Source organism: Euleptes europaea, chromosome 3 (genome assembly GCF_029931775.1).
Source record: "Euleptes europaea isolate rEulEur1 chromosome 3, rEulEur1.hap1, whole genome shotgun sequence".
NCBI classification, from domain to species: domain Eukaryota; kingdom Metazoa; phylum Chordata; class Lepidosauria; order Squamata; family Sphaerodactylidae; genus Euleptes; species Euleptes europaea.
In genome coordinates, this window is record NC_079314.1 from 22,518,455 (window position 1) to 22,537,992 (window position 19,538).

The window sequence follows — 19,538 nt, forward strand, 5'->3', positions numbered from 1 at the left end:
GCCTGCAAGACAGAGCTATTCCACCAGGCCTATGGCTGAGGTAGGCTTACCAGGTCCTGTCTGTCAATCGGCGGGAGGTTTTCTGGGGTGCGCGGTGCGGGCGCACGCCTGGCTTGATGCGCCGATGCACCTACATCACGGTTTACGCGGAAGTGATCCGGATGCTCTCTCGATCTTGGCCGAAACTGTTTTGGCTGAATTTGCTAGAACGTCCACTTACCCTGAAGCGACGTAGGCGCGTAGTGCATGGGGTGCCCGCCGGCCCTCAGCTGGTCGGCGGGCAGCCCGGTGGATTGGCGGTAGTTTACCCGCCACCACCGGCCACCCTAGGCTGACAGCCACAAATATCATCTGCTGGCCTCCCTATTATCCCCCCTCCTGTTATATTATTAAAGTCAGCGGAGGGGTAACCTGCTGCAAATATCCGACAAGACGAGTAATGGTTAGGCGCCATCTGTAATTTTGTATTTTAAGTTTTAATTGGGGTTTTAATGTTTAAATTTAGATTTTGTGGTTAATTTTATTACTGCTGTATTAATGGTTTTGTATGATGTTACCCGCCCAGAGCCGGCTTCGGCCAGGGCGGGCAGGCTATAAATCACAAAATAAATAAATAAACAAGTCAGCTGTGACGGGGGGGGGGGGAAAGGAGAAATTGGTGCACTGATTTGGCATAATGAAGCCTGCAAGGCGCACAGAATCCATGCATGTTCCTGCCAACCCTTTCTAACCCATCTGAAAACTGGGAGGCTCCTGGGGAGCAAGGCAAGAGGCCCTTCCCGTTCCACATGGGAGGGGCTGTGGCTCAGTGGTAGAGCATCTGCTCGACATGCAGAAGGTCCCAGGTTCAATCCCCGGCCTCTCTAGTTAAAGGGACTAGGCAAATAGGTTATGTGAAAGACCTCTGCCTGAGACCCCGGAGAGCCACTGCCGGTCTGAGTAGACAGTACTGACTGACGGGCCAAGGGTCTGATTCAGTATAAGGCAGCTTCATGTGTTCATGTGATGCCCAGCTACGCAAAAATCCATATAACTTTTCAACCAGAGCGTCATTTGAGATCTACGATCTTAAGTGCATTGGACGGACTGAGAAGACATTCCAGTATTTGGATGGAAGACCACCAAGGTCTTGAAAACCCTTATACATATTTGGAAAGCAAGTCACTTCACTTTCACTTTCCTTTCAAGCACCCATGACCCAATGGTCTTGAGCAGTAAATGGGGAGCCTATATTTCTTTAAGGAAAATATGGTAGAGAGATACTTGGCCACCGCCAGTGTTATTTTTGGATCTCCAGCCACCAGCTGAAAGGGGACTACTTTGTCTTTTGGCACGGTGGAAGACAAATTAATTAGAATAGTGGTAATCCATTGATCACGGCAAGTATTGTATAGGGGACATTCCGACATCATATGAGATTAGGGTTGCCAAGTCCCTCTTCACCATCAGCAGGAGGTTTTGGGGGCAGAGCCTGAGGAGGGTGGGGTTTGGAGAGGGGAGGGACTTCAGTGTCATAGAGACCCAATTGCTAAAGCAGCCATTTTCTCCAGGTGAACTGATCTCTATTGGCTGGAGATCAGTTGTAATAGCAGGAGATCTCCAGCTAGGATCTGGAGGTTGGCAACCCTGTATGAGACAGTGTGTCAACTCTCTTCAGGTCACATGGACAAAGCCTATCTGAATAAGTTAGCGTATTTTCCATTTAGCATCACCGAAGGAGCGGCGTTCAGGCGAGTGCCTTGAAAACCTTCATATGGGTCACCATAAGTCGGCTTCAACTCGATGGCACTTGATGGCACTTTCCACCACCACCAGGTCATAAACAAGAGACTTTTAGGAATTTCAGCCCCCTTTTCAAAACGTGCTTTAAAAGCACAATCTCCGCCCCCCTAAAAAAAAAAAATTTTAAAGACAGAGTCGTTATTCATGCAGACGATCCTCATTAATACATGAATGAAATCTCAGCAGGTCTTCTAATTACAGCACCCACCGTTCCCGCTACATCTGGAAAGGTGGCTGACCCTATTAATATTCAAGCCAAACCCGGAGCTCCACCAAAACATCTCTCCCTCCGTTCCGTTCCTCTCCCCTTCAGCCTCCCCAGCAAGGTCGCTGGCCTCTTGGCAGGGGGCCGTCGTTTTGGAATCCTTACCCACCAATCTTCCTAGCAGGCGGCCAGCCCTTCTGTTCTTGCTAATTTTATTTAAGGAAACTTGGATTGAGGGTGGTGGGGGGAGAAGGAGCCTTTTTCAATGATATTCCAATTTAGACCAAACCGTTCTGGAAAGTTCATAAAACTCATTAGAAGTGAACTTGACGCCAGGATGGGAAAACCACAATGGAAAAGGAATCCTGCTGTTACTCTGGAGGTTCAGAGTGTTGTCACGGAAGAATCATTTGCCTACCATGTATATAATATTTATTTTATTTTATTAAACTTGTATCCCGCCCTCCCCAGCAAAAATAACATTTAAAAAAAAATCCGAAACATGTTTTGGAGTAAGTACCCTGTGGCCATTTACGCTTGGTAATTAGCAGCGCGTTCCAGGCTGAAGTGCCCCGCATACTTTTTTTGAGTTTTTCATGCTAAACCGTCATTCAGGAAGTGACTGCGAGGCCCGAGCATACCTGCTTCGCATTTCTTAAGAGCCCCTTTTCACGTGACCTTTTGTATCTGCTCTGCCCCCACACCGAAGCATTTACTAAAGGAAGCATGCAGAATCACAGCCGCAGCTTAGCTATGCAAACGACTATTGCCAATGGCTATGAAAACGAAGGAGCAGGCAAGTGGGGGGTGGGACTTCTCCTTTTGCATCGGGACCATGAATAGGCATTTTAAAGGTCGCATTTTTAAAAAGAGCTTTGAGCAAGCATCAAAATGGACCCTGTATAAATGGCCTGTCATTTCCTTGCAACAACCCCCAGGTAGGTCTGCTATTCCCGTCTCTGGTTTAAACGCTTATGCTTCAATTCTGCATTGTTTCTTCTCTCTACTGCACTTCCGCTCATTTGCAAAGGCCTGCAATCCAAACCCTACTGCATTGGGGGATTGTTTGATGTCCCGTCCAGTTGATCGTATAGACCTACATGGCGCAATCCGCCTGGGGTCTTGGTGAGAAAGGTGGACTGTAAACAACGAAAGTTAAATAAAATCAAAAAGTTACAGGCAGGCATGAAACTGACATTCACCTGACTTGACGTCAGCTGCCAAAGCCACATACAAAGCTAGATCCATGTTTTTGCCGTCAAGTCACATCTGTCTTATGGAGACCCCTGGTGGGCTTTTCAAGGCAAGAGACATTCAGAGATGGTTTGCCATTGCCTGCCTCCATGTCACGACCCTGGAATTCCTTGGAGGTCTCCCGTCCAAATACTTACCAGGGCCGACCCTGCTTAGCTTCTGAGATCTGACGAGATCTGGCTAGCCTGGACTATCCAGGTCAGGGCTATATTTAGGATATGTTTATTTGGTTATTCATACCCCACTTCTCCCTGAGGCGGCCCCAAAGCAATTTATAACCTTCTCCCCTGCTCCATTTTATCCTCATAACAATAATCCTGGGGAGGCAGATTAGGTAGAGAGAGCGTAATGGGCCCAGGGTCACCCGGCGAGCTGCCTTTGTAAAGTGGGGATTCGAACTGGAGCCACCCAGCTCCTAATCCAACCACGGTTACCATGAAGAGTTTGTAAATCTCACAGATAAACTCCTATTTAATCTCAGTGAGATTAAAAAAGAGCCAGCGTGGTGTAGTGGTTAAGAGCAATGGTTTGTAGCTGTGGACTCATCTGGGGAACCAAGTTTGATTCCCCACTCCTCCACATGAGCGGCAGATGCTAATCTGGCGAACTAGATTTGTTTCCCCCACTCCTCCACACGAAGCCAGCTGGGTGACCTTGGGCTAGTCACAGCTCTTTCAACCCCATCTACCTCACAGGGTGTCTGTTGTGGGGAGGGGAAGGGAAGGTGATTGTAAGTCGGTTTGATTCTTCCGTAATTGGTGGAAAAGTCGGCATATAATTAATTGGAAAAGTCGGCATATAAAAACCAACTCTTCTGAAAGCAACCACTGACTTCATCTTCAATGTTCATGTTCATAAGGACATAAGAAAAGCCACCAAGTCCAGCAGTCTGCTCACACAGTAGTTAACCAAGTGTCCCTCTATATCCTTGTTCTGCAGTGGTTACTCCCAAGCAAACACATTCGATTTTGCAAAACAAAAAGGGGTGGGGGACTTGGACTAAGATCTGGGAGACCCGGGTTCAAATGCCTACTCAGACACAGAAACTCACTTGCGTGACCTTTGCCCAGTCACTCTCCAGCAACCTAGAGTACCCCACAGAGTTAACGTTGTGAGGATTCAATGGAGGAGGGTGGAACGAGCTGCTTTGGGTCTCACCTGGGGAGAAAAACAGGGTCTAAATAACTAAATAAATAAAATATCGCCCATTTCGAAAAGCTGATAGTCCATCCGACATCCTTTCGGCTCTTCCAATTAGCACATGGAGTGTCATTACATATGTCATGTTCAGCCGGCCATAGGTGGTGAGAAAGGCAGCAGACAAAGCTTGCAATGCATCAGACAATAAATCAGGGGTTCCCAACGTGATGCCTGGGAGCAGCATGGCACCCGCTGACACCTTTTTTGGAGCCTGCCAAGTTTTTTAGGGAGTGGGTGGGGCCAGGTAGGGTCACCTTCTGAGTAACTACTGGAGATCTGACTGGCTGTGCAGATTTTTTTTAAACGTTGCTTTGGAAGCAGCTGCCACCGCAACCCAAGGATGTACGTTGTGTTCACTGACGTTAAGCAGCGGCAATCGTTTTGTGGCTGGCTCCGCCTCTTGTGGCAGCCATTTTTGTGGCAGCCATTCTGTCGCTGCCCCCACCGCGCCGAGACGGAATTCCAGATGTGCTCGCAGGCTCAAAAAGGTTGGGAACCCCTGCAATAATTATCTGCAGCTTTTACTCGGCAACCATGAGGACTAGATGCAAATTTTGTGCGCGGTTCAAAACAAGCAACTGTTTCCAGGGTTGTATTAAAGAGACAAACAGCCACACAAGGGTGGTTCAAAGAAGACACTGCCATCTTGTGTCTTGTCCTGCAAAAGAGGGGTTTAACTTGAAGAGGCAACAAGGATTACTACCCGACAGCCAGTGTAGTGGTTAGGGTTGTCAACCTCGAGGCACTAGCTGGAGATCTCCTGCTATTACAACTGATCTCCAGGCGACAGAGATCAGTTCTCCTGGAGAACATGGCCGCTTTGGCAATTGGACTCTACGGCATAGAAGTCCCTCCCCTCCCCAAACCCTGCCCTCCTCAGGCTCCGCCCCCAAACCTTCCAGGTATTTCCCAACCTGGAGCTGGCAACCCTAGTAGTGGATTAGGATCTGGAAAACCCAGATACAAATCCCCACCCCAACATGGCGTATGGTTAAGAGCGGTGGTTTGGAGCAGTGGACTCTGATCTGGAGATTCGGGTTTGATTCCCCACTCCTCCACATGAGCGGCGGAGGCTAATCTGGTGAACTGGATTTGTTTCCCCACTCTTACACACGAAGCCGGCTGGGTGACCATGGGCTAATCACAGCTCTCTCAGCCCCACCTACCTCAAAGGGTGTCTGTTGTGGGGAGGGGGAGGGGATTGTAAGCCGGTTTGATTCTTCCTTAAGTGGTAGAGAAAGTCGGCATGTAAAAACCAACTCTTCTTCTTCATCATGGAAGCTTACTGGATAACTTTGGGCCAGTCACCCAGTCTCAGCCTAACCTACCTCACAGGGTTGCTGTGAGGATAAAAATGGAGGCAAGGAGAACAATATAAGCCGGCTGGGTCCCCACTGGGAAGAAAAATGGGGCATAAATGAAATAAACAAAATCACACCAAGGTGAATCTTTTGGTCTCTGTGCAGAGATACAGAAAACCGTTGGGGGGCAAATCAGTAACCCCATGCTTTTTCAGCCCTGACACCAGGCCAAATCCCGACACCCCCACCACACACATTCACCTGCACATCTCTCATCTGAATCTCTAACCCACATCCTAGTTACATCAGCTTAGGAAGAAAAAAACCCAGCTAAAGCCCCCACCAGACCCAGGAACATCACTGCAGAAATAGGGGAGGGTTGTTTATTTGGCGAATCCGTCATCTCCAGGTCTTGGCTGGTCCCCCCCCCCATGCCCCCTTAGAAGGGCGAAAACACATCCCATGGAAACCGCATTTCATTTCCTATTTGGGCTGTGGGAACAATCCAGAAGAACGGTCAGCGGAACAATTACACATGCGTTACACCCAGGTTGCCAGAGGAAGAGACTGCTGTTCGGTGCCACACGGCGGAAGACGCACAGCCGGGATTTTTTATGGGCTAGGTTGCCAACCTGCCCTTCCCTCTGAAGGGTTCAACGTAAAGAATGTGCATTTGTTGCCCCACAAAACTAGGGTGTGTTTTGGGAGAGGGGAGAAGTTAACAGTACTAGAAAGATCCATCTTCAGACCTCTGCTCTGCTAGGAAACTCCCTGACAGGGCAATTCTAAGCAGAATTACACCCTGTTGACTTCACGGGGGTGCAGCGGTACTTAAAACAGCCCGGTGGGTGACCACGGGCCAGTCAGTCACTCTCTCAGTCTTGCCTACCTCGTAGGGGCGTCCTGAAGACAAATGCAGTAAGGGAGAAGCTCGTACAATGCTCTGAACTCTTGGCAGTAAGAACAAGGTTTAAAAACTAGTAGACAGAGTTATACCCTTGACCCCGATGGGCTTAGAAGGATGCAACTCTGCTTAGGATGGTACTTGAGAGCCAGTCTGGTATAGCGCTTTGACTAGAATCTGCGAGACCTGGATTCGAATCCCCATTCTGCCATGGAAGCTTTCTGAATGACCTTGGGCCAGTCACATACTCTCAGCCTCACCTACTTCACAGGGTTGTCGTGAGGATAAAATACATGAGAGGGGGTCGACGTAAACCACTTTGGTTCCTCACTGGGGAGAAGCGCAGGGTATAAATGAATTAATTGGTCAAATAAATAAGTTATATAGTCCTCCATACCCCTTCTGCCTTCACAGCAACCCTGTAAGGAAGGTGAGGCTTAGAAATAACAATTGCCCAGGACGCTTCGTGGCTGCGCAGAAAAAGATGCATTTAAGCTGTAGAGTTACGATGACAAAGAGAGCAGCACATGAGGAACATAATAAAAGAAACAAATGCTCCCCGTAAGATTCATACAACAGGAACGCCACGGTCTCAAACATCGATCAAAAAGGTTTTCGGTTCACAAAAAGAGCTAGCGCGTGAAGACACATCACTCCACGCGCAGAGAGGAGGGGAAAACATCCTTATCGCAGCCCGCTCTTGAAAAAGGTTAACACAGCCTGAAACGTTTTTCAGGTGCTTATCATTCAGCCCGCTTTGAGCAGATCAAAACAGGATGATATGGTATGAATAGGAAAATCCCTCCCAAAGCCGCGTCAGCCGAAACCATTCGCCAAAGGCCTGCCGAACCACAGCGAGAACAAGAAGAACCTAAAGTTGCGGAGAAGACTCCAGAATCCTAAGACGGTACCTTCATGTGCATGCTTGCATCAATAGCATGCAGCTCTCCCTTCTAAACAGCGTGACAGCAGGAGGGAATTTTGGTCTAAGCTGGTTTCTTCTTGAGCAAAGAGGCGCTCTGTGTCTTAATGGCACAACATAAAGACTGTTAAGAGTCAAGACTGTAATGGCAGTCAAGGGGAGACATGATAGAGGTCTGTAAAATTATACGTGGTTTAGAAAGAGCGGGCAGGGAGGAGCTTTTCTCCCTCTCTCATAATACTAGAACTCTCATAATACAGAACACCTGCTGAAGCTGGAGGGTGGGAGATTCAAAACAGATAAATGGAAGTATTCCTTCACCCAATGCATTGTTCAATTGTGGAACTCCCTGCCCCTGGATGTGATGATGGCTGCCAACTTGGAAGGCTTTAAGAGGGGACATGTTCATGGAGGAGAGGGCTGTTCATGGCTACTAGTCAAAATGGCTACTATGGTCATGATGCATACCTATTCTCTCCAGGATCAGAGGAGCATGCCTATTATCTTAGGTGCTGTGGAACACAGGCAGGATGGTGCTGCTGCAGTTGTCTTGTTTGTGGGCTTCCTAAAGGCACCTGGTTGGCCACTGTGTAAACAGACTTGTGGACCTGATGGGCCTTGGTCTGATCCAGCATGGTCTTTCATATGTTCTTACTGCCAAGGTGGGGACAATCATGCAACAGTTGATGTGCTAGTCTCATACACTGGCCATCACTCAAACAGAAGAGACTCAAGTGATTTTTCAAAGACAGTTTGCAAGACAAAATAGTACTTGCGGTTCAGATACTCAGCTCCCTTATATGCTAGGTATGCAAATGGTGGGACCATTAATGCTTTCAGACCAGAAGATGGCTTTAAAAGGAGGTTCGTGGGGGGGAGGTGTCCATCACTGGTTACCAGCCAGGATGACTAAAGGGAACCTCCATGTCCAGAGGCAGTAAACTTCTGGATAACAGGGCTTGGAGGCAACTTCAGGGGAATTCCTTGGCCTCTGCGCCCTGTTTGTTGGCCCTCCAGGGCAAACTGCTCGGCCACTGCGTAAAACAGGATTCTGGAATAGATGGACCACTGGTCTGATCCAGCAGGGTTCTTCTTGTATTCAACATGAGAAAGCGAAGCATTTCTCAAACTACTTTTGACCCTCTTAATAACTAGAGTCTGTCCCCGGCCTTAAAGAACATATATTTTAAAATGGAAAATGAACACAGTGGGGAGAAACCGAAACAATTTTTTTTCTGTTTTCAACTAGCAAGGAGAAACAGCAAATAATAAAAAAAAACCCAGTAATAATCAGAAGGATCATTACTTTTCCTTTGAACCAAGTCCCACCTCGATTGCAAAATCTCCCTGCTCTTTCAACCAGATGTCGCTGCCAGGAAAAGGCCGGGTGCATCTAAGCCTGCCTGGCCCCAACAGCCCGCCGGAGTCACGCGCTCCATCTGGATCGACTCTCCCCTGCCACAGCCAGCAACCAGAAGCAGATAGGGATCCCAATTCCCCCCTCCACCCCACGCCAGATGCCTCCCCGAACGGGTGGCCCCATAGACAGGTTAACCCTTTTGTGATCCCGCCCGCATTCCAACTTCGGTCGCAGCAGTGGTCTCTCTTCTCTTTCCACGGGAGCGGAGAGGGGAGGATGATCCTCAGACGTTTACACAAGGGGAACAGCCAACGGCAAACCCTTCCCGGAACACAGAAACAAGGAGAGAAAATCACTTGGGGAGGGGAGGTCAAGTATCACTTCCTTCCAGCTGCCTTTCACAAATGTGCTGGGTTTGTCAGCCAGAAAGAAAAGAAAACCACTCTTTAGAGCAGTCTGTCCAGGAAACCTTGCAAAGTAAACGGCATTTTTTAAAACACAGTGCCTCCAAGAATGGGGAGATGCCCGTTTTCCCTTCTATTTACCCTTGCAAGCTATATATATATATATATATATATAAAGATCTCATACAGGCCATGTTACTTTCAGACTCTCTCATGCTGTCACAATGGGAAACTGTTAAATCGGAGTGCCATTCAAAATATCACCTTTAAAACATTTTTTAAAAGACTTCCTTTTGAGCTTCCTTGTGCTTCGGGTGACATTTTTTGGGTTGCAAAGGAGAACGTTCCCTGGATGTAGGAAAACACTGAATGGGAGTTCAGTGATCGACAACAACACAACCCAATTCTAGTGAACCCAAAAGGATGCGACACAAATCTGGCATTTTAAAGGCCTCGACATGTAAGACCCCCACACACACACACCTCAAAGACCACCAGGAAAATAAAACTGAGCCTCTGTTTTTGGTGAACGTCAAGGTACACCTGTGGTTTCTTTCTCTAGCCTCCTTCGTGGCTCCCTTCCTCCCTTTGGGCTGAGGAAGGCAGAAAGTTGGTAGCATTCTCGCTAGGGGAAACTATTCTCTTCTGGTGAGAATTTGACAAGCCGATCTAGCTTGCCCACAACCACCCTAATTCTGGTAACTCCCTTCTCCCCCACCTTTCAAATGCAAAGGGCAAATCCAGCAGCACGCTCAGAGGGCAACCCAAAGGTACTGTACAGGTAGCCAGGCGAACCCTTAGGGTTGCGAAGAAGGAAGGGGAAGTCAGGGGAAATAATATGCAATCGGAGAATCATGCCCCAGGATCTCTCACAATGCTACAGAGGGTTCCCCCCCACAGGTGCAACGTACACAAATACATGAAGCTGCCTTATACTGAATCAGACCCTTGGTCCATCAAAGTCAGTATTGTCTAGTCAGACCGGCAGCAGCTCTCCAGGGTCTCAGGCACAGGTCTTTCTCATCACCTCCTTGCCTAGTCCCTTTAACTGGAGGTGCTGGGGATTGAACCTGGGACCTTCTGCATGCCAAGCAGAAGCTCTACCCCTGAGCCACAGCAGCGTGATAACAAATTCCAGAACCCCCAAGAAGTACAACACTGGACCGGGACACAGAATGCCCTACTTAGACTGGGGGGCGGGGATCAGGGTCAAAGCATCTGCCGGAAACTACCACCTCTGGTTTGACCAGGTCCCCAAGCCTTCTTCGGGAACTGCTTCCCAGCCTTAGGGAGCGCAGACCCTCCCACCCACCCACTTTAAAAAGTGCAGCTCCTTCCCCCCCAAAAAAGAGTGCGGCTCCTTCCCCCCCAGAAACCAACCCAACCAGAGAAAAGGGCAAGGTAGCCCAAGCTGCCTGGAATACATCTGCAGCCTCTTAAGGGGCCAGGAGCACAGGAGGCATTCGGGGAAGGGGAAAAGGAGTCCTTCTATTGGGGTTGGACTAGAGGACCCTGGTGGTCCCTTCCAACTCTATGATTCTGTGATTCTATTGCTCCTGGGGGCATTTGCGGATCAGCTCCCCCCCCCCTCATCCAGCGGTTCTCTCCCTTCGCAAACCTCCAGCCATCCGCCAAAAACTTTTGTGGGTTTCTCTCCACCGCTGCCCTCTCCCCCCCCACACACACACACACACCAAGCTGCCGCATCGACAGGGGGGGAGAAGCAAAACACCTCCCCCCACCCCAAAAAAAAACCACGCCACCAGATCCCGGAGCTTGCAATGCCCACATGTCGGCGGCGCCTTCCGAGCGGGGCTCTTTTCCTCCCAGAAGTTGCCGGGGAAGACGGCAGCCAGCCAGCGGCGGCGAGTTGCACGAAAGAGAAAGGAGCGAGGGGGAGAAGAAGGCGCCCGCACGCCATTCCCTGCCCTGGACGGCCCAGGCTAGCCTGATCTGGTCGGATCTCAGAAGCTAAGCAGGTTTTCGGTGCCGAAAACGGATGGCCCAGGCTAGCCTGATCTCAGAAGCTCAGCAGGGTCAGCCCTGGTTAGTATTGGGATGGGGGACCGCCAAGGAAGTCCAGGGCTGCTGTGCAGAGGAAGGCACCGGCAAACCGCCTCTGTTAGTCCCTTACCACGAAAACCCCCAAAAGGGCTCGCCATAAGTCGGCTGCGACTTGACGGCACTTTACACACACAATAGGATATACATCCTGACCTGGACGGCCCAGGCTAGCCTGATCTCGTCACATCTCACAAACTAAGCAGGGTCAGCCCTGGTTAGTATTTGGATGGGAGACCGCCAAGGAAGTCCAGGGTTGCTGTGCAGAGGAAGGCACTGGCAAACCACCCCTGTTAGTCTCTTGCCATGAACCCCTCCCCCCCAAAAAAGGGGTCGCCATAAGTCGGCTGCGACTTGACGGCACTTTACACACACACACACACACACACACACACACACACACACACACACACACACAAACACTACTCATCAGCCAAAAATTAAGAAGGCATTCCCCAATTTTTGCCCTGACCTGGATGGCCCAGGTTAGCCTGATCTGGTCAGATCTCAGAAGCTAAGCAGTGCAGAAAATGGATTGCCCAGGCTAGCCTGATCTGGTCAGATCTCAGAAGCTCAGCAGGGTCAGCCCTGGTTAGTATTGGGATGGGGGACCGCCGAGGAAGTCCAGGCTTGCTGTCCAGAGGAAGGCACCGGCAAACCACCTCGGTTAGTCTCTTGCCAGGAAAACCCCAAAAGGGGGTCGCCATAAGTCGGCTGCGACTTGACGGCACTTTCCCCACACACACACACACACACGCCATTCCCCCAGCGGGTTGCCAACCGGGCCGGAGGAGGACGGCAAGCGGCGCCTGACCTGTCGGCGTCTCGGTCTCCAGGGAGCAGATCTGGAAGGCGAGCACGAAGAGCAGCGCCCGGGCGCCGGGCATGGTGCAGGGAGCGCGGCCGAGAGCGAAAGCCCCGCCAACTTCTCCCCGCGCGTCCCCCTGGGCAGCCTCCCGGGCTCACGGGAGCGGAGGGGAGCGGCCCGGCCGGGCCATGGAGTCGGGATCCCCGCCCCGCAGCTCCTCCGGCCCAAAGCGCAGCAGCAGCAGCAGCAGCAGCCCGAGCGGGACTGGGAAGGCACCCCCGGCGCGAGAGCGCGGCAGCAGCCCCGAACTGACGTCAGGCTGGCCGGCGGAGGGGCAGGCGAGAGAGGGAGACGCCGCTCCGGCCGAGCGCGGAGGAGGCGGCGGCGGCGGCGGGCGTTTGGGAAGGCGGCGGCTGCCTCCTGCCGGCGGGAACGGGGAAGCGCGGGGCCCCGAGGCCGCTGGACGGCGCGGGGGCCGGGGGCGGAGGGGACGCGCTCCCGGGAGCGGCTGCGGCCGTGGACGCCCCCGACGGGTCGGGGCCGGATTGACGTCTAAACTAAAGCTCTAGCTTAGGGCCCCACTCGCCCCCCAAAAAACTAAAGGGGGGAAAAAAACTGGATGTTGGTTGCCAAAATGTAAGATTAAAAAAAAACCACAAATAAAATCAAACCTACGTACAGCAACAGTAGTGGAAAAGGGCCAGAGTCCAGTAGCACCTTAGAGACTCACAAAAATATTTTCTGGTAGGGTGTGAGCTTTCGGGAGCCGCGGCTCACTTCGAAGAAAAGGGCCAGAGTCCAGTAGCACCTTAAAGACTAACAAAAATATTTTAGTAGTAGAAAAGGGCAAGAGTCTAGTAGCACCTTAAAGACTCAAAAAAATATTTTCTGGTAGGGTGTGAGCTTTCGGGAGCCGCAGCTCACTTCAAAGGGCAAGAGTCCAGTAGCACCTTAAAGACTCACAAAAATATTTTCAGGCAAGGTGTGAGCTTTTGGGAGCCACAGCTCACTTCTTCAGATACAGCTAGAATGTGAATCCATCTGTCTTTAAGGAGAGGAGAGTGACGATTTGGTGTTGACAAAGGACAGATGGATTCACATTCTAGCTGTATCTGAAGAAGTGAGCTGTGGCTCACGAAAGCTCAGACCCTACCAGAAAATATTTTTGTTAGTCTTTAAGGTGCTACTGGACTCTTGCCCTTTTCTACTACTGCAGACAGACTAACACGGCTACCCACTGTGATACAGCAACAGTGTTTGCTTTATTAAGTTTGTTATGAATAAAAAATCATTTTAAGTTAGAGCTTAATAATTATTTCACTATTAATATACTTCTTAATTGTATTTCAGTTCAACAATTACTTTGATAACATACATATTTTGTTATGTACAAATGGCTTTAGATACCTATTAGGTCCACAAATTACCATATAGCATATATTCAACACAAAAAACAGTGACAATTTGTTGTTGACAAAGGACAGCTGGACATATAAAGGGCACCATTACCTTCAAGAGGTTAGGGCCTCATCAAACCTAAATCCGGCCCTGCAACGGGTTGAAATTAAATCAAAAGAGTTTCCCTCTAGACTTTAGGGAGAACCCCGGGAGGTGGTGGGCTCTTAGATGGCCATCTGTCAGCAATGCTAATTCTATGACCTTAGGCAGAGAGGGAGGGTATCTTGGCCATCTTCTGGTCACTGGGGGTGGGGAGGTAGTTGTGAATTTCCTGCATTGTGCAAGGGGTTGGACTTGATGACCCTGGTGGTCCCTTCCAACTCTATGATTCTATGCAGGGGAGGTTTTGCCTTGGATTGGCCGCTCTCCAGATGCACGTTTTCCCCATCCGAATGCTCAGAACTCAACAATAAGCCCCCCCCCACCCACCCGTAGAGCTTTGAGAATTCAGATGGGGACAATGTGCATCTAGAGAGCGGCAAATCCAAGGCAAAGTTTCCTGTGCGTAAGCGGCCTGGGTTTAGGATTTCTATGCGGAGTTTCTGCAGGCTCCCTTTGCAGTGTAGGTGAAAGGCTGCCCGGAACAGGCCTGGAGGAAAATGCCATTTGTGCGCGAGAGGTTTTGCCTTAGGTTTGCCGCTCTCTAGATGCACATTTTCCCCATCCAAATTCTCAGAACTCAACAATAAGCCCCCCCCCCATGCAGAGCTTTGATAATTTGGATGGGGAAAATGTGCATCTAGAGAGTGGCAAATCCAAGGCAAAACCTCCCGTGCATAAATGGCCATAGAATTGTTAAGGGACCACCAGGGTCATCTAGTCCAACCCCCTGCACAATGCAGGAAATTCACAACCACCTCCCCTCCACACACACCCAGTGACCCCTACTCCATGCCCAGAAGATGGCCAAGATGCCCTCCCTCTCATGAGCTGCCTAAGGTTATAGAATCAGCATTGCTGACATTGTCCTGCTTCTGTAATAAGAGCTTTATATTATGTATCAGCCCTGACCTGGATTGCCCAGGCTAGCCTGATCTCTCAGATCTCAGAAGCTAAGCAGGATCAGCCCTGGTTAGTATTTGGATGGGAGACCACCAAGGAAGTCCAGGGTTGCTGTGCAGAGAAAGGCACTGGCAAACCACCTCTGTTAGTCTCTTGCCATGAAAACCCCAAAAGGGGTCGCCATAAGTCGGCTGCAACTTGAAGGAACTTTACACACACATTATGTATCAGCTTTAGCTGCCCGTTTCCAAGCACTAAGCCTAAGGGCTTTTTTTTCCTCCAGGCCTGTTGGCAGCCCTACATCCAAGAGCAATTCTCGGCAGAGCTAGCCCAACGGATTTACATTCTGCACAGGATTGCACCACGCAGTCCTAGGCAATTATTCCAGTCTCAGTTCCCATGCAAACACAATTCCAGCAGAGGGATTCCAGCCTCGATTCATTTGCTTTCAATGGACTTAGGCTGCAGTGACTCTAAGAGCTCATGTGCACTAAGAGTAGGGTTGCCAACCTCCAGGTGGTTAGCAAAAATAAAGCACCAATACTAAATAGACAAGCTGTGTGAAATAATAGTATCAAGCTCACCAAGTTATATGCAAAAGTGTGATTACATTATATACAAGTGCAAGGAGCCAACACTGATAATCACTGATACATGAACATATATACAAAGATAGAATGTAGCTAGCGAGCTACCAAACAAGATGGTCAGTTTCAACAGTTTCAACAATTGTCTTTCAAAGGTAAGTACAATGACTTATTCTATATATTTCTTTCCAGGGAAGAAGATGGAGCCTGGAGCAGATAGAGGCACATCAAAGCTGGTAACGCCCTCCGGATGGTTTCAACGCTTTCACTGTCAAAAGGCAGCTTCCTCAGCCAAAAGCCTCAGGATGTTTCTCCTATGGTTCATAACAAAAATTATACTTGAAACCATCTAACTCGTTTCTATCCCTCAAATTTTTCATTAATAAACAAACCTTAGAAGGAAGCATTTTTTATAATTCTCCTGTATAGCTTGCTTCCGTCTAAGGTTTGTTTATTAGACAATTGTTGAAACTGTTGAAACTGACCATCTTGTTTGGTAGCTCGCTAGCTACATTCTATCTTTGTATATATGTTCATGTATATATCTTTATCATTGTTGGCTCCTTGCACTTGTATATAATATAATCACACTTTTGCATATAACTTGGTGAGCTTGATACTATTATTTCACACAACCTCCAGGTGGTGGCTGGAGATCTCTTGTGGTTGCAGCTGATCTCCAGGTGACAGAGACAGGTCCTCTTGAGAAAATGGCAGCTTTGGAAGGTGGACTGCATGGCGTTATACCCCATTGAAGTCCCTTCCCAAACCCCAACCTCCTCAGCCTCCACCCCTAAAATCTCCAGGTATTTCCCAACCTGGAGCTGGCAACCCCAACTAAGAGGCTGGAGTCACTCTGTGGCCTCATTTCCTTGCATGGAGAGCCAGTGTGGTGTAGTGGTTAAGAGAGGTGGTTTGGAGCGGTGAAGTCTGATCTGAAGAACCGGGGTTGATTCCCCACTCCTCCACATGAGCAGTGGAGGCTCATCTGGTGAACCGGGCTGGTTCCCCCACTCCTACACACGAAGCCAGCTGGGTGACCTTGGGCTAGGCACAGCTCTCTTAGAGCTCTCTCAGCCTCACCAGGGTGTCTGTTGTTGGGAGGGGAAGGGAAGGTGATTGTAAGCCGGTTTGAGTCTCCCTTAAGTGGTAGAGGAAGTCGGCATATAAAAACCAACTCTTCTTCTTCATGTGTGAACCCGGTTTACAATTCCACCACTTCACTTTGCTGCATGTTTACACCAGACCCAAAGGCCTGTTGCATGCCAGAAAATGTGGCAGAAATGAGATAGTGGTAGGGTTGCCAGGTCCCTCTAAACCACTGGCAGGAGGTTTTGGGGGCAGAGCCTGAGGAGGGCTGGGTTTGGGGAGGGACTTCAATACCATAGAGTCCAATTACCAAAGCGGCCATTTTCTCCAGATGAACTGATCTCTATCGGCTGGAGATCAGCTGAAATAGCGGGAGATCTCCAGTCACCACCTGGAGGTTGGCAACACTAGGTAGTAGGATGGATTGCACCATTTCAGAAATGTGGGGGGATACCTGTTTGGAATGTGCCTTTACTTTTTTTAAAAAAAACCTCCCTGCAATAGAAAACTAGCCCAGCAAGGGATAAAGGTTCTATCCCCCTCCCTTTGTTTTCTGCACTGGTTTTCTTTTTGCAGGGAGTTTGGGCAGGAGAGCATTCCAAATTGTGATCCTCCACCTGCAAAGAGGACTTTGTACACTTTTTTGTAAAATGTATACCTTGTTCGAACTATGTATTAAATGCATACAACTGTTGTTATTGCATTGTTTTCTATTGCATGGTTTTATAATTTTGTAACCCAGTTTTATTGCAGTCTCTTGTATGCATTTTAATGTTTTCATTGCATCATATTCCAATTTTGTAATTCGGTTGTATTGCATTGTTGGCTTCAGGTGTTACGCTGTTTTTATTGTAATTTTCTTTTTAAAAAAAACCTGTAATCCACCTTGAACTCTGGGAGAAAGGAAGGCTATAAAGAAAGTAATAAATAAAGTCAGGACAAACAGGATTATGAAAAGAGAAACACACTGGGTTATGACTAGGCTTCCCAAGTTTCCACTGGGAGTTGGGAGGATCCCTCCCTCCGGCCCCCCAGCCAGTCCTTCATATCCTACTCAACTGGGAGAAAAATAAAGGAGACCATTTGGGGAATGACAGCCAGCATCATGGCACGCTGATGTCACTCTCCATGTGGCTTGAACTGATTTCAGCACATCACTAGAACGTTAACATAAGCAAGGCCCTGCTGGATCAGACCAAGGCCCATCAAGTCCAGCAGTCTGTTCACACAGTGGCCCACCAGGGGCCTCTAGGAAGCCCACAAACAAGACGACTGCAGCAGTACCATCCTGCCTGTGTTCCACAGCACCTAATATAATAGGCATGCTCCTCTGGTCCTGGAGAGAATAGGTATACATCCTGACTAGCATCTATTTTTCTAGTAGCCATGAATGAATTTCTCCTCCATGAACAAGTCCACTCCCCTCTTAAAGCTTTCCCACTTGGCAGCCATTGCCACAACCTGGGGCAGGGAGTTCCCCAATTTAATTATGTGTTGTGCGAAGAAATACTTCCTTTTATCTGTTTTGAATCTCCCTCCAGCTTCAGCAGATGACCCTGTGTTCTAGTATTGTGAGAGAGGGAGAAAAGCTTCTCCCTGTCCACTCTCTCCATACCATGCATCATTTTATGGACCTCTATCATGTCTCCCCTTAACCACCTTTTGCATGTCAAAGGGCCCAAATTCCGTCATATTTCTGGTTTAGGGCCTGACCAAGGCGGAATTACACATTACATTTGACACGTGACCTCCATGGGGACTGACGGTCAGACAAGATCTCCATGGGAACTCAATTCTCAAGAGCATGTGGCCTGATTTGGATCAGGGTTGTGGCACCCAGGGAGAAGGGGCTCAAAACACAGTGTGCCACCAGAGTAAACAAGTGTAGGATGCACATTCCAGTATGGGCAAAGAACAGCCAGTCATGAATGGATGAAAAAGAAATGGGCATTCAAAAACCCTTCTCAGCAGTGTGCACAGGGGGGGGGGGGTGACACGACCAGGTAAGGAAACACCAACTCTTGAGCTCCTTGTCAGACCGTCTTCCCAGGATTCTGGTGTCAAGCCTCTAAGGCAGGAGCGTAATTCCCATCTAAGACGTTACCAGGCTGTGGATCCTTCTGCATTGTGCTGAAGTCAATCAGTATATGCATAGAGGAGAGGGTGTGCATGTTTCCCCCCTCTTAATTTCTGTTTTTGTGTTTTCCCAAAATTGAGTTCAGCTGGCAGAGATAAGACCCGGGCGCCATCACTTTTGTTGACGAGAGTTATTGGGTTGTGTGATTCTTGGCAGGGTGAAGCCGTTAAAGCGCATGCAACCTCTGCAGGAGAGTTGCCAACCTTCAGGTGGGGCCTGGAGATCTCCCAGAATTATAACAGGGCTACAAGGATCAGCTCCTAGGGTTGCCTGGTCCCTCTTCACCACCAGCGGGAGGTTTTTGGGGTGGAGCCTGAGGAGGGTGGGGATTGGAGAGGGACTTTAATGCCCTAGAATCCAATTGCCAAAGCAGCCATTTTCTCCAGAGGAACTAATCTCTATCGGCTGGAGATCAGTTATAATAGCAGGAGATCTCCAGCTACTACCTGGAGGTTGGCAACCCTATCAGCCCCCCTTGGAGGAAATGGCAGCTTTGGAGGACAGACTCGTAGCACCCCATCCCCGTTGAGCTCCCTCCTGGCCCCAAATTTTACCTGTCGTGAGTCAGCCTGCTGAGGCGTCCTCTGAGGAAGGAAGCAGCAGACAGTGAAAGAGAAGAAGCAGAGCAGGCACAAAGAAATGAATGTTCCCCATGCCTACAACCATCCAGGGTAGGGGACCCACCTGTGTCTGACAGCAGCCCTCCACAGCCTCTGGAGCTGCAACGCAGGAAGAGTAGATCAGTCCTACTCAAGCATGGGAGAAGTGCTAGGTTGCAAGCACAACTAAGAGCCCTGCCAGCTGACAACACTGAGGATAATGAGCCTCCTCAGGCAAGGAGTGCTGAGTCAGAGGAACCAGCAACAGCTGGTTCCTCCAAGGCTTATTTAAGCAGAGGCTTGAATCCAGGTGGGCAGTATAACAACTTGTACCATACTGTGACTTTACCTTGGAACTTGGCTTGCCAATGCCTATGACTCTGGGCTGACTCATGACTATTCTCTTGAACTGAGCTAGGGTTGCCAGGTCCCTCTTTGCCACCAGCGGGAGGTTTTTGGGGCAGA

General features: G+C 49.3%; 1 protein-coding gene across 8 annotated transcripts in view; it reads right to left on the bottom strand.

Moving 5' to 3' along the window:
• The window catches only part of PTPRU (protein tyrosine phosphatase receptor type U), a 444,404-nt gene extending 432,112 nt beyond the window's left edge, over positions 1–12,292 (bottom strand). For all 8 annotated transcript variants that reach the window (XM_056846270.1, XM_056846269.1, XM_056846268.1 and 5 more), the window contains exon 1: positions 12,208–12,292. In XM_056846270.1, the coding sequence (XP_056702248.1) occupies positions 12,208–12,280 (73 nt within the window). In that variant the 5' untranslated portion in view covers positions 12,281–12,292. The remainder of the gene's footprint in view (positions 1–12,207) is intronic.
• Positions 12,293–19,538: the final 7,246 nt, after the last annotated feature.